This window comes from Macrotis lagotis, chromosome 6 (assembly GCF_037893015.1).
Source record: "Macrotis lagotis isolate mMagLag1 chromosome 6, bilby.v1.9.chrom.fasta, whole genome shotgun sequence".
NCBI lineage: Eukaryota > Metazoa > Chordata > Mammalia > Peramelemorphia > Peramelidae > Macrotis > Macrotis lagotis.
The window spans coordinates 31955893-31971343 of NC_133663.1; the positions used below are offsets into that span (position 1 = coordinate 31955893).

Sequence of the window (15451 nt, forward strand, 5' to 3'; positions counted from 1 at the left end):
CTAGCGGGTGGTGTATGGAATTAAAACAAAATTTCAAGCTATCCTATTATAACTGCAGTTTAAAATTCTAAAACATACTTGACATGTCCTCTCCATTGGGTACCCACACACTGATGCAAATAATAGGTTACAGTAATTATAGGATGCAGACAAGAAACAAGAAGTCATCATCTATCTGGCAACCACAATACATTCATTTCATGTTTGCTTTTAAAACACAAACTTGCCCCTCTTTTTTAGGCTTCTGGGGAACCATTTATTGAAAAACATCTCATGTCGTTCCCATGAATTTATTTGATGTCTAATGAATGTGCTTGGATATTTGGCCTGAAGAGAACACTGGAAAAGGAGATAATAGCTGTCTGTAAGGAATACAAATTCTTCTCTCTCTCTCTCTCTCTCTCTCTCTCTCTCTCTCTCTCTCTCTCTCTCTCTCCCACCTTCCCTCCTCCTTTCCTTCCCTTTCCTGCATTTTTTTCCTCCTTTCCTTCTTTTCTCACTGCTAAGATGAGAGAGTTAGACTCAGTCTCTAAGATCACTGCCATTTCCTGATCTATGATCATGTAACTGATGAAACTGTATAATCAATGAAATCATCTTGACCTGGAATTCATTAGTTGTGTGATCTCGGGCACATCCTCCCCCCAATCTTCAGATTCCCCATATGTAAAATAAGGCTAATAATAGCTCTCCCACGGAGCTGTTGTAATGGTGCCATATAGGTGCCTAATGAATATATTTTTGAACTGAAGGATCAAATGAGATAATATAAGCTAAACAATTCATAAACTGTATGCATATCACCTATTAGCAACTATTAGCAGCAAATGAATTTCTTCCCCCCCAAAACTCACTTCTGCATTTTGTCTGAGTGTGTCAATTCCCTGATGATAAATGCTCTAAGAATGACTTTCTACCATTCACTGGCTTATCACCTAAGAAACAGGTGCATGCATCTCTATTTTCCTCAAATAGCAGCCCTGGGGTGATATTCAGAAACCCTTCAAAGGCCAATTACACAATAATTGTTTACAAAAAAGTAACTGAATTGAAGCCTGTTTCTTCTCACCCAAACACACACATTTACTATATTCACATACACTTATTTACACATTCATATATACATGACCTTGCTCTCCAACTATCACAAGAGATGCCTCATTGCTGCTGATAAAGATATCTAGAAGGGGGCTGGGGTAAATTTCCTTAGTTTCCACAAATCTTTCAGCCTCTATGAGAACCATGCTTTGGGGTTTTTAAATTTTAAATTCCTGCCTAATGTCTAAGCATATTTACTTGGAAGACTGAATTGAAGGAACACTGCTCATTCTCTAACCCATGAAGTCTTTGTCAAGATCAATGAAGAGAGTGACTGAGGCTAGTGGGAAGGGAAAGTAATCATCTGGAAGTGGGGGAGCAGAGGAAAGCCCAAGGGGTAGTACTTCATCATGGTTAGAGAAAGAAACTGTGCATAGGGAGGAAAGATTTGAAAATCATGTCATTCCTATTCAATTCAATCTAACCAATCATAGAAATCATAATAATAAAATAATAAATTAAACCAGTTAGAATTTATTATAAGAAATTATGAAGTGAGTAGTTTCAGAAAAACCTAGGAAGACTTATATGAACTAATGCAGAGTGAAGTGAGCAGAACCAGGAGATCACTGTATATAATAACAGCAATTTTGCACAATAATCACTTATGAAAGCCTTAGTTACTTTGATCAAGAGGATGATCCATGATAATTCCCAAGGACCCATGATAAAAAAAAGTGCTATTTACCAACAATAACAGCAATTTTGTACAATAATCATCTGTGAAAGCCTTGGTTACTTTTTTTTAGGTTTTTGCAAGGCAAATGGGGTTAAGTGACTTGCCCAAGGCCACACAGCTAGGTAATTATTAAGTGTCTGAGACCGGATTTGAACCCAGATACTCCTGACTCCAAGGCTGGTGCTTTATCCACTATGCCACCTAGCCACCCTGCCTTGGTTACTTTGATCAAGATAATGATACAAGATAATTCCTAAGGACCCATGATAAAAATGCTATCTTAACCACCAGAAAAAGAACTGATTAACCCTGAGGGCATATTGAATTATATTTTTCTTATTATACCACCCCTTTGTAAAAGCTACATAAGGATGAGTGACTAAATCAACTAATAATTTCAGGGGAAAGCACACCAGTGGGGGGACTCAAAGCTATGACAGGAGAGAATCACTCTCTGCTCCTCTGATACCCTGAGGGGGAAATATAGCCTTGCCCTAGGTCCCAAAGATTTATCTGAGAAAGTCAGAATTGAGCTACATAGCCTCAGAGTTTATATGTACTATAAAACTATATAAAATTGTCTAATATGATCTTTATTTTAGAAAAATTATTATATAAAACAATCTCTGTAGCCAAAAATAAATCTTTCACATCTTTATTGGCACCCCTCTTACAGGAAATAAAGTCATTGACTTATTTATGATGGACAAGGAATCATTCCATGTGATATGGGCTGCTTTCAGACTTAAAACATTTGCTGGGTGCTAGCCCCAATGGACATATTTTGTAATTTATGTAATTCCTGTGATTTTGCTTCAACTCCAAGAATAATCTCCTTTACCAAATGTGCTCCACAAATGTAATAAAAGTAACTTCAACATTTCTGAGACTCAACAGAACTAGAAAGGGATTAAATTTTCCCTCAATGTAGAATATTCTAGAATCATGTGACTGGAAAGGTCTCCAAGCAAAACTAGACTTTAGAAATCACAGAAAGATTCCATGACTTTCTTTAAAAACTTTCAGAGAAAGAGATTCGATGACCCCTGTGCCTTTTTTTTTCTATGAAGCAGAAAGATGGTGCAAATCAGGAAGACCCAAGTTCAAATACAGCCTTAGGCACTTACTAGCTGTGTGGCCCTGGGCAAGTCACTCACCCTCTCCTTGCTTTAATTTCTTCACTTGTGAAATGGGAATAATAAGAGCATTTTCTTCCCAAAGGTGTTACAAAGAGTAAATGAGATATTTGTAAAATATTTGCACAAACATTTGTACTTAACATAGTGTCTAGCAAATTGTAAGAGCTAGCTAATATTATGATTATTAGGCTCATGTATATAAAGGTCACAGTAGAGATCAACCTTCATTCAATTTAACAAACATTTATTAAGCCTCTACTATATATATAGCAAAGGAGAGAGAGAGAGTATTATCTGGCTCACAGCATGCAAGGCTTGGATGTAGGAAGAGCTGGGTTCAAATCTTATTTAGGCAATGTGCCCTTGGGCAAGTCAATTAATTTGGAGTATCAGGTAACTCTAGGATTATTCTAGAATTCATTGTGGCTAATGTGGAAATGTGGTCTTTATGACTTAATATATATAATCAATCTCATTTTTCTTGCCTTCTCAATGGATGGGGCTGGGGAACGGGCAGGAGGGAGGTAATTTAGAACTCAATTTTTTTTTAAAAAGCTAAAAAGGAATTTTAAAATCTAAAAAAATAGATATGTTTCAGAGAAGAGGCTGATCTGTATTAATGCATTTTGTCACCATGGATTTCTCTGAAGCAATGACATCACAGATCTCATTCAAAAAAATAAATAAGACCCTTATACAAACTTCTGTGTATACAAACACAAAAACAAAATAATCCCTGACCTCCAGGAAATTACCTGCTGCTTAGTCTACATAGACTATCCCATATAGACATATCTGGATCTTTCTAGTGAAATGTAAACTTCTTGAGGGTAGGGCAATCTCACTGGTATTTGGATCTTTAGCACCTACCAGGTACTTAATAAATATTTGTTGGATGATTAGTAGCCATTTACTGGACTTATAGAGTTTACATGTTGGATATGAGAAAAGTTAGGAGAGATGAACTTGCCTGCCTAGAGACTGGCAGCATGTTATGATGGATAATGTAGAGAATCTGGGAAGATCTAGGTTCAAATCCTGATGATTTTTAACACTTGCTAGTTGTGACCATGTGACCATTGAATTTCTCTGACTTTCAGACAACTTTCCAGGGCTATCAGTCATAGATAAAACACAATCTGCTTCAGTGGGGTGAGTCTCACACTGTAGCAATCACAGATCTTTGACATTAAAAGACTAAAGTTTTTATAGAATCTGAAGGATTCTATTAGTGGCTTTTTCATCTGGAGTCTCATATTCAACATGAGCTAAGAAAATATATCTTCTACTAATCATCACAAATGTATAGGAAATAATCCTAAAGTCTCAGATCAATCACCATTTCTCAAAACTCTTAGAAGGAAGACCAACTGATGATGCCAACCAATTTGGTAATCTAATCTAGAATCCCCAGGACATTTTCGCTTTGACCTTCTGCAGGCAAGAGTGATTTTTATCCAGATATGTATGTGTGTATGCTGCTGCCTTCACTCAAATGACCTGATGTCATCAAAGGAAAGCCTTCCCATAGAGTTGAAACCAGTCACTTGAAGGAACACACCCATTGCCTGCAGAAGATTAGATGAAGAAAAATCTTAACGGAAAACATGACAGGGACTGGGCTTGGGTTTTTTCCCTCAAGCCTGGAAAGTATGTCAAAAGTTGGAGAAGCTGGAAAATAGTGAAAATTACCAAAGTCAGCTGGAATTTGAATTCTCTCCAAAGACAGGGTAAAAAAGTTTTAACCAATGACATGGATCGAAGAAGTCAAATTGCAAATATTGAGCCCAAAGCTTTCCTAACCATCGATGTGAGAATATGAAGCTGCAGATTCTCCCAGTGGCTTAGTAGCTGGCCCAGAACCCACCCATGTCTCCCAAATCCCCAATATCCAAGACAGTGCTGAAAAGTTACCTGTGAGCTTTGAGGATCCGCTGTGCGATGGTGTCACCAACCTTGTTGAAGACAACTTTGTCATCAGCACAACTAATAAAGAACTGGTTCTAGAGAAAACAAATGTGACCCTCACTGAAATCACTCAGTTCCTTAGTACTACCAAGAGGGGAGGAAGAGTAAGAAGGGGACGAAGGGGGAGAAAGATGAAGAGGGTAGGGAAGGAGGAAGAGGAGATGGAGGGCAGGGGAGGAGGAGGAGAAAAAGAGAAGGAGGGAGAGGGAGGGGGATAGAGGGAAGCAGAGGAGAAAGAGAAAGAGGGAGGAGAGGGGGGATAGAGGAAAAGGGAGGAGAGAAAGAAGAGGGAGAGGAGATGGAGGGCAAGCGGGGAAAGAGAAGGGAGGACAAGGAGGGGGATAGAAGGAGGGAGGAGGAGAGGAGAGAGATGAAGAGGGAGGGATGAATGAATGAAGGAAAGAAGGCAGGCAGACAAGGAGGAAAAAACAGTCCCTTTCTTCAAGGAACATATATTCTTAAGGAGAGGACAAGATAATTTCAAAATTAATTAGTTAGATTCAAGCTATCAGAATTAACCAAGGCTTTGAGAAAATAGCTAATTTGTCTAACTGTCACACATAGGGTCAGGACTTGAAGTCAATTCTTACTGGCTCTTAGACTAGTAGTTCCATATCTGTGCCACACTGCCTGACTATTAGTGTTAGAAACTTCTGAAGTTCTTTGTAAAAATAATTTGATACAACTTAGTCGAGTGAATGATGGAACTATTATTCCATACTGACAACTCTCTGGAAGGTAATTTAAATTAAATTACATTTGATCAGATCATATACTGGGTTAATTATATTTGACCAGATTAAAGAAGTAAAAATATCATAATATGGAATATTATATTATATTCTGAGTTCATAAGGTTCACTTATTTAAAATGGGCAGACTTTTATTACCTCTATCTTTTTTTTTCCCCTGGGATTCATTAATTTAAAATATTTTAATTTTTCCCATTAACTAGAGTTTGCAATATGAACACATTGGGCAAAATAAATTTATTGCAACATAAGATATTGTAGAAAGTTAGCTGAGAGGGAGGGTAGAGGGCAGGCATTAGAGTCAGGAACCCATGGGTTCATGTCCCAAGTCTGATACACAATGAGTGTAGGACTCTTGGAAAACCCTCAGCTCTATTGCTTCCATCCACCTCACTTTGACTTTAATGAGTATAATGGTTTCAGGTCTTTATTGGCTTAGAGTAAAGTCAAGGCTGAGCAGGCTACCTTCCTATCCTTCATTGGAGAACCTGGATGGAAGCTATCTGGAGAGGGTAATGTACTAGAACTAGCTCAGACTGGGGCTCCTGAAAGCCTGTTGTTAAATGTTCAATCAGATATTATACAATCAAATGGAAGCTCCTGATGCTTCCATTTCAATAAGCTAACTGTACTTGGGTCTCTACCTCTTCAGCCCCTCAAGTCCTCCATATTCTCGATTTAACTCTACCATCTAGTAGTGTTGTCTGTCCAAGGTCCTGTTCTTCCAGGCTTCTGTTAGTAGTAAAAAACAAGGTAAATCTTAAGCCACGCATCATGTCTTTTTAAGAAGGAATTCTAGGACAAACTGGATCTTAACCCCAAGCAATATTAATCTAATGATAGAATTTCAGAGGTCATGATGGATGTGACATTTTGAAAATAAAGAGATCTCCTCTGATCAGATCTCTTGCTGTCAGACCATACAGCTGTTGGCCACCCATAGAGATGGTTGGCCCTGAATTCAGGGGCCACTGTCATAAATAAGTATTCTTCTGGGGAAAGCAGATTCTTGCTATTTCCCATCCTGGGACTTACTTCTATGTAGATGTAGTGTTTGCTGTTCTCTATCACATATGTGTATGCAGCATGGATGGATTCTTCATGATATTTTATACCAGCCGACCAATCTGCAGCAGAACGGAGTAACTACAAGAGAAAATTAAGAAAGGTTAAAACTTAAATTACTCTCTAATGGATGTGATTTTAATAATAATCATTATTACTATTATAATTGTGCTAGGTACTTTATAATTATTATCTCATTTGATTCACGCAACAATCCTGCAAGGTAAGTACTATTATTATCCCCATTTCACAGATGAAGCCCAGAGAGATGACTTAACTTGCCCAAGGTCACACTGACCAACGTTAGATGTTCTGACCTCAAAATCCATGCTCCTTCCATTAGACTACATTGCCTCAATGGTTCCTGGGAATAATAGATACTTTTATGCAAGCATTTGTTAAGAAAGGTACAAGTGAGCACCATAGTACATAGATCATCAGGTCATGAGTCAGGGAGACTCACCTTTCTGAGTTTAGATCTGGTCTTAGACACTGTGTGGACCTAGACAAATCACTTAACCCTGATTGCCTCTATTTCTTCATCTGTCATATGAGTCACAGAGAGAAATGGCAAATCATTCCAATATCTCTTCCCCCCCAAAAACCCTAAATGGGGTCACAAAGAATTGAACACAACTGAAAAATGACTTTACAACAATAAATTTGTTAAGAATATTTCCTATTTTCAAGACATTGTTTAGGGTGAAGTCATGGATGAGCAGGCTACCCTCCTATCAGGAATATTTTCATTTCACATTGAAAATATGGAAATGCAGTTTCCACTAAAAGAGTTTACCTTATGAAATATGATTTCAAAATGTGGCTTTTTCCCCCTTTCAAAGAACACTTTTACTTCAGTTAACAGATATACCTGAGACAGATATAAGTGTCTTTTGACCATGGGAATTTTTTTTCCAGGTAACTTTTTTAAAACAGAAATTTGCATCATTAACAGAAAAAAAATTACTATCTTCTGAGCTTAATTATAGTGGAAATGGTAGGTTCAAACCTATCTAGATTGAAACTCAGCCTCTGATACCTATTAGTTGTGTGGTCACAGACAAAGCATATATCTCTCTGAAACTCAGCTTCCCCATTTGTAAAATGGGGATAATAATCCTTGTTTTGAGATGTTAGGAGGGTCAGGGGAGATGCTCTCTCTTCTATACTACTCTGTCTCTCATGACATACCACAGAGATAAATCTCTCTTGTGGATGCCCTTTTCTTTGGTGCAGGGGATACAAAACTATCTTCAATGTTGACCTCTTGATATTCAGGTTGTGTGCCCCTGGGAAAGTCATTTAACTCTTCATGCTCTTCATGCCTGGACTCTAAAGTATTCAGCAGGTGCCAATCTGCATGGACGGTCCTGGCTTTGATGAGATTATAGGTCCTTATATCAAAAGGAAATGACTGTGATTTCCCCAGCGACTCACTTGTAAGAAAACCAGTGAAATTTGTGAAAATGATAACAACACATGTCCGCCTAATTCCATACTTTGAGTCTACTTCTGTCTACAGGTAAGAAACTAGCGATAGTCTGAAATTCTGAATTTATTCTATATTTAATGTCTTTTATTTATCTGTTTGCTTGTTTAGAGCTTCAGTTCAGCAATGTCTTTTTTTAATTCAATTTTATTTTTGGCTCTGCATTCTCCCCCTTTCACCTTCCCCTGCCACCTCTTTGTCTTGGAATTGTTTTAATTGCTGATTGACTTAGAAGTGGAGTCCATCAAAACCTGGCCAAGTGTTAGGGACCCAGTCAACTAATCCAAAACAAATACCAGGAAAAGAACCCAGGAGCAAGGGTACACCTTGCCCCTTTCCTTCTGGCTCTCTACATGCTCTCCTGAGGATGGTTGCACACACCTCCCATTGTGAGTTCCTTTTCTGGCCTCCGTCAGTTCTGAACATGACCCTGTGGAAGCCCTCTCCTCTACCCCTCCCTTTGCTCCCAGTAAAGGGAGCCTCTCCCTGGAGTTCAGTTTACTAAATGGCCTTTTACCCAGGTCTGAAAACCAGCCAAAACTCGCCCCAGATGAGCGCCTCTGGTCATCACCTCTACTGCTTCCGGTTCCCCACCCAACTCGGACCTTCTCCAGTCACTCTCTGGAGACTGTTAACCCTCCAGGCTCCAGAATTCTCGGGATGGAGACTCTTCAGGTTCCCCCTCATGGGGCTGGAGAACCTTATGTCCTCCTCATAGAATATGAGGATTGAAAATGTTGCACTCCATCTAGAAAAACCACCTTGCATGGGCAGATCTCATCTACTTGCTTCAATGGGGTCCTGATCTCTTTGAAGTGGGCATTCTGTCCAATGGATCAAATGAAATGTATATATACATGCACACACACATACATCCATGTGCCCACATACTCATATAATACCCTATTTGCAGTTTTCTCATCTATAAATGAATTAGAGAAGGAAATGGCAAACCACTCCAGTATCTTTGCCAAGGGACCCCTAAATGGGGTCATGATGAATCAGACACAACTGAAAAGAACCTGAACGACAACAGGCAATACATAGAAGATGGAAGATTCAAACCTAGGTCAGAATTCCATGGAGGATATGGACTATCCATCTTTCATCCCTCACTGTCACAACATGACTATCCTGCCTCCTTCAAAGGCATCAGGAAAGTCATCAAAGAGATGAGAAGAGATGGTGGTATGGGAGGAAGCAGATTCCTTAAGGACATTCGTGAGGCCCAGGATGGCATTTATTCATTTCAGACCAGGTGGACACAAGGATGATGATGTTAACTTTCCTTAGAGACAGTCCATAAATGGCTAACTTTGGGTTTGTGGCTTTTTATAAGGGCCTTTTTTAAAAAATAAAAAGTATATTCAAATGGAGATTCTATCTTAAGTCAGTTCAATAAAAGAATAAGGGTTTTCCTAATCCAGAAAGTACTTTGGGGGGCAGCTAGGTGGTATGGTGGATGGAACACTGGCTTGAAGTCAGGAAGACCTGAGTTCAAATTTGACTTTAGAGTCTTAACCGTGTGATCTTGGGCAAGTCCCTTAATTATCTAAAAAATTTATCTGATTATCTAAAAAGAAAAGGGGGGGGTAGCCTGAGGAACAGAAAGAAGTCCACCCCAGAGGCAGGGAGAACTGGGTTCAAGTCTGATCATGTGATCCCAGACAAATTATTTGATCTCTCACTGCCCAGGCAATTCTCTGGATTATAAGGTGCAGAAGACTGGCGAAAATGCATGTCTACCCTGAGGAAACCATCAGAATTAGATACTCATGAATAATGATGCTACCTAACATTTATGTGGTGCTTACAGGCACCGTGTTAAATACTTTGTGATTCTTATCTCATTCGATCCTCAAAACTAGTCTGAGGGCTATGTGCCATTATTATTATTATCATCCCCATTCTAAAGGGGAGGAAACTGAGTCAAATAGAGGTTCAATGATGTGTGCAGGGTCATACAGCTAGTAAATATCTAAGGACAGATTTGAACCTGGGTCTTCCAGACTTTAGGCTTAGAGCTCTAACTCTTGTGCCAATTAGCCGTCCCATTCCCCCCACCAAAAAAAGCAAACTAAACAAATAAACTCTTATTATTTGCACCCAAATTTGTAAGAACAGAGCTGCAGTGGGCCTAAATAATACTGCCAGTGAAAATTATGGCTACTATCACTGTATCCTTAGGCAAGTCACTTAATTCTAATTGCTTCCCTCCAATCCCCTTCAAAAAAAATAAGAAAGTTATGGCCATTTCTTATATTATGTTCTGGGTCAAGACGAGCACAAAGACTATGTAGTCTGTGGTCATTAGCCAATGTTAGTTGAGCTTCTAGATGCTCAAATGAAAAGCCTGTAATCCAATTTACTGCATCAAAATAAAAAATTAGATGGCTCAGACAAATGTGTGTATTTCTTCAGTGAAATATTTTCATCACCACCGAATGCCTATTTTTTTTCCAGCTGTTCCCCTTCTTTTTTTCTGCCCAGATTCCATTTCTGGATTAAACCTCAGTAATGGTGCCAAGACTGAAATTGGTCATAACTCTTGCAGAAATGCGAATAGATCATATTGCCCCAAATAGAGCTGGAGTCAAGTCGAACCTCCACTTTTCAAACCTCAGCATTACAAAATTACAGAATGTATATGAAAAATGCAGGGGTGGTTCTTTAAAAATATGTTTCTTCTCAAAATTCCAACTGGAACCCATCATTTTTCTTTCTACTGTGACCTTTTTAAGCACAAAGAATACCTCCAGCCAAGCACAATTCCCAGTCTTCTTACTCTATTGTTTCCAAGTAGAACTCATAAGTTGCATAATAGGAGTCTCTTCTTGGAGGGGAACATTTCTAATTTTCCTAGAATTGCTCCCAAACTGCATTTCTTTTCTTGACCTGATGCCTTCATTTACCTTTTCAGACTCAGGTCTCATCATTAATCCAATGCTGTTTCCCTCATCCCTCTACTTTTCTCAGTTACTCAATCAGCAATCATTAGATACTAATAAATGGAGTTGGTGATTTTTCTGAAGCAAGATGGAAAGTAGATGGCTTTTCTTTAATCTGCTTTAATGTTGAATTTATGGCAACGCAGAATTTAGAGTCTCCCAATTTTAACATCCATCCAATTTGAAGGTCAAGAAGACCTGGGTTCAAATTTAGTCTCAGAAACTTAGTAACTTAGTAGTACCCACAGTAAAGCCATAACCACCTCAGATCCTTGATTTCTTCATCTGTAGAATGGGGATAATATTACTATCGATCTCATAGGTTTTTCTGAGGTTCATGGTATATGAATTTTAGCTATTATTTACAGTGTTATAATCTTAGCCCTAAAAACATCCCTCTCCAATGTATTCTGTGAGTTAAAGGTTAATTTGTCTTAAAGTTCTTGTAATAATTTGGAGTAGTTATGGTATTGATCCTGGAAGACAGATGAGCTTTGGAGAAAGAAGATCTGAATTTGAGTCTTGGCTTTCTCAATAGAAAAATGAGGATAATTATCACTATCATTATCATTACAGGTCTTACGTATTAAAGGTATGCTAATACTAATAACAATAAATAGTATTATCACTTATATAATTATACATAATTATGAATATTGATGTCATTGTTTAATAATCAAAATTATTGTTAGAATTAGCACTTATATATGGCACCTTCAGCTTTTGCCTACAAATATTAAAATTAATATTAATCTCATTTCCTCCTCATGGTCACCTTAAAAGATAGGTGCTATTATTACTTTCATTTTACAGGAAGGAAACTGAGGAAGGCAGTAGTCAAGTGAGCTTGCCTTAGGTCACATGGCTAATAAGTGTATGAAAAAAGGACTTGAACGCAGGTCTTTCTGACTCCAAGATTCACCTTCTGTCCACTGTGTCACCTAGATGCCATTCTAAATATAGTATTATTTTTTAGGGTTTTTTTCCAAGGCAAACGGGGTTAAGTGGCTTTCCCAAGGCCACATAGCTAATTATTAAGTGTCTGAGGCCATATTTGAACTCAGGTACTCCTGACTCCAGGGCTGGTGTTCCATCCACTGTGCCATCTAGCCGCCCCCCCACTGCACCACCTAGACACCCCTAAATGTACTGTTTTGAGTATTTGAGTACTATTGAGTCCCTTTAAGTTGTGTCTGACTCTCCTTGACTCCTTTTGAGCTTTTCTTAGCAGAGATATTACAGTGGTTTGCCATTTCCTTCCATTTTCCATTTCCTTCCTCTAGTTCATTTTATGGATGAGGAAAGTGAGGCAGGGTTAAGTGACTTACCTAGGGTCCCACAGCTCATAAGTGTCTGAAGGGTAAGACAGAGGGAACTTTAATATGCAGGAACATGGCAAATGTTAAGGGTTAGTGATCCTCCAACCCATCAGAAGGCAATGTTATTGTCCCTCATTTCATCTAAGACCAAACTACATTGAAGCTGTCAGTGCCTTTGTACTGTATTAATGCTTCAAGACCAAAACCATACAATTGATCAATCAAGCAATGACTATTTGTTAAGCAACTACTCTGCTAAGTGCTGAGGATCCTGGTATGGGGGGGGGATAAATTTAACATTCATAAAATTGCTTGAAAATGATTCAAATAGTTCTCCTTCACTGCCATGTTGCCCTGCTCAAATTTGAGCCGCATATCGCCAAACTTTATGACTTTACAATAATCTAAAGTGGCATTTCATCTTACAGTGGCATTCCTGGGACACTTTGCACAAATGCTAACGAACAGCTCATTCATTGTTTGCCAAGACAGACTCACTCCAGTAGTGTTTTTGAGTACTAGACCAAGCTTGCTCAGGAATGCTCCATCTACAGACACCAAGACCATACAATGATTTGGGATTGAATGCGGTATAGCCTTAGTTTCCCAGAAGTGGGGGAGAGAACATGCTTCAACTGGGGGGGGCATTTTAGTGAAAAGAGCTCCTATACTGAGGACAAAGTGGTGTTAGGTGCATCATCTCTGGTCATCTTCGTCATAACTTACCCCAACTCCAACTGACCACCCTACCCTGAGATGGAAAGTCACAGAACTGAGCTGATTTTACTACAAATTCATCATCCATGAGCATGAATGGGCCCTCAATCCTGCTTGGAAATCTTTTGATCTCTACCCTTCTTGTTGTTCCAGCTAATTGGTAAGAGTAATTGTTCCAAAACTTTTACTCATTGCTTAATCCCCCACCTGATTTCCGAGCTCCATCCTCCACCCTTCCAATGAATGATAAACAATTCCCTCTGACATGAGATCTCTCTTAATTTCCTTCACGTATTCTTCTCCACTTCTGGATATTTTTATCTTCTTTTACTTTTTCTCTTTCCCAATCTCTAATAGAGAAGGAACCAAGGCTAATCTCTCAATCTGACCACTCAATGACATTCCCTCCCACTTGCTACAGGAAATTGCTCCAGCAGTCACCTCTTGTCTTTAAGTATTTTCAAACTTCTGGCTCCTTTCCAATTGCAGACAAAATAACTCAAGTTTCCCCAAGTCCTAAAAAAAAGATGAGTCCCTGACCCCATTCCCTTTATCCAATGGATGGATATTGCCTCTTCTCTTCCCTGTCACTGTTAAACTTTGTGAAAAATTTCTGCTTTTAACTTTCTTTTACCATATATTTCCACAACTTTCTGAACCTTAGTTTTTTCCCCCCACCACTCTAAGGAGTCTGTCACCCCAAGGTTCACCAAGCACAGGGAAGATAGAAGAAAGTTGCAGATTGCTTGGATGCATGGAGGGTTCCATGTTTGGTGAAATCACTAGTCCTTGATATATTGTCATACACCAAAGCACAATAATGCTCAAACTCCCCATCTGAAAGGACTGAGAAGAAAATACTTCAACAAACTTTATGGGTTGAAGAAATGAGATTTGTTATTATAGCTCAAAGGATGATAGGATTTGCAGCTGAATACAAGTTTGAAGGTAATTTAGTCTAAAACTCTCATTTCACAGCTGGAAATGGAAGCCCATGGAGGGAATGGAATTTGACCAAGGTCAAAGAAGTAGTTAATGGCAGAGCTGGGGTCTGAACCCAAATTTTCAAGATTCCAAATTCAGTATACTTTCCAAGGCACCAAATTTCTAATCTCCTCCACATACTGATTTTTAAGTGATAGAAAAATGTCAGCTATTATGACAACAATAATGATTAGGTATCAGAGTCAGCATTCAAATCCAAATTGGCTAAGGACTCATTGTCCCTGAAAATATTCTCCATTCTCCCACCTCCTTGTCTTTGCTCAAGAGATTCTCTATTTCTGGAATATCCTCCCTCTCTATTTTTGCCTGCAAATTCCTACCCACTCTGGATTCTACAGGTCCTAAACAAGTTTGTCATTTAAATCTGCCTTTGTTTTTCAATTCTCTAATTATAATTTTAATTATAATAATAACATCACACAACAACTACATTAGGTTCTTTCCCACTAACTAGACTGGAAATTCCAAAATGGTAGAAATCACGTTTAATATAAACTTTCCTATATTCTATTTTCACTATACAATAGACACCCGCCAATGGAACTGCTGGTTGAATGAACTGATAAATGAATGAATAAGCATTTTGCCACTAGTTGTCTTAACAGATATTGCCATAGAATTATGGGATTTAGACGTCTAGTAACGGTGATCATAAATGTCTAACAAGATACACTCTTAAATTTAAGCTACATTATTGATATGTTCTTTTTACATTCTCAAGTCTAGACAATTCACAAAATAAGAAGTCAAGTCTTGGTCTGCAGTGGTAGCCAATGACCAAGGTGTAAAGGATCCTAGAGAAAACTTAACAATCAGCTCTAGCAGCTGTGGGGAATTTAGAGGTCATTTCATATAATCTATTAGTCTCATTTGACACATGGGGAAACTGAGGCTCAGAGACAATTTCAAGTTGGGGCTTCCAAACAGTAAGTAAGGGATGATAATCATAGCATCCACTTATATAAGGTTTTTGAGAGAGTCAAGAGACTTGATCCTTAGATTTTAAAGTGATATAAGAATGATGACAATGATTATGTATCATACTCTGCATTCAACTCCAGATTCTCAAACAAAAAAATCCAATGCGCTCTCTCTTTTTTTTTTAGGTTTTTGCAAGGCAAATGGGGTTAAGTGGCTTGCCCAAGGCCACACAGCTAGGTAATTACTAAGTATCTGAGACCGGACTTGAACCCAGGTACTCCTGACTCCAAGGCCAGTGCTTTATCCACTATGCCACTATGCCATCCCTATCCAATGCTCTCTTCACCAAGC

At 38.6% G+C, this 15451-nt stretch overlaps 1 protein-coding gene across 4 annotated transcripts in view; it reads right to left on the minus strand.

Annotated features, from left to right (window-relative positions):
- Positions 1 to 15451, minus strand: part of PLD1 (phospholipase D1) — a 257572-nt gene that overhangs the window by 40245 nt on the left and 201876 nt on the right. For all 4 annotated transcript variants that reach the window (XM_074190927.1, XM_074190925.1, XM_074190924.1 and 1 more), the window contains 2 exons: positions 6672 to 6782; positions 4831 to 4919 (listed from right to left, as the gene is read on the minus strand). In XM_074190927.1, coding sequence (XP_074047028.1) covers positions 4831 to 4919; positions 6672 to 6782 — 200 coding nt within the window. The remainder of the gene's footprint in view (positions 1 to 4830; positions 4920 to 6671; positions 6783 to 15451) is intronic.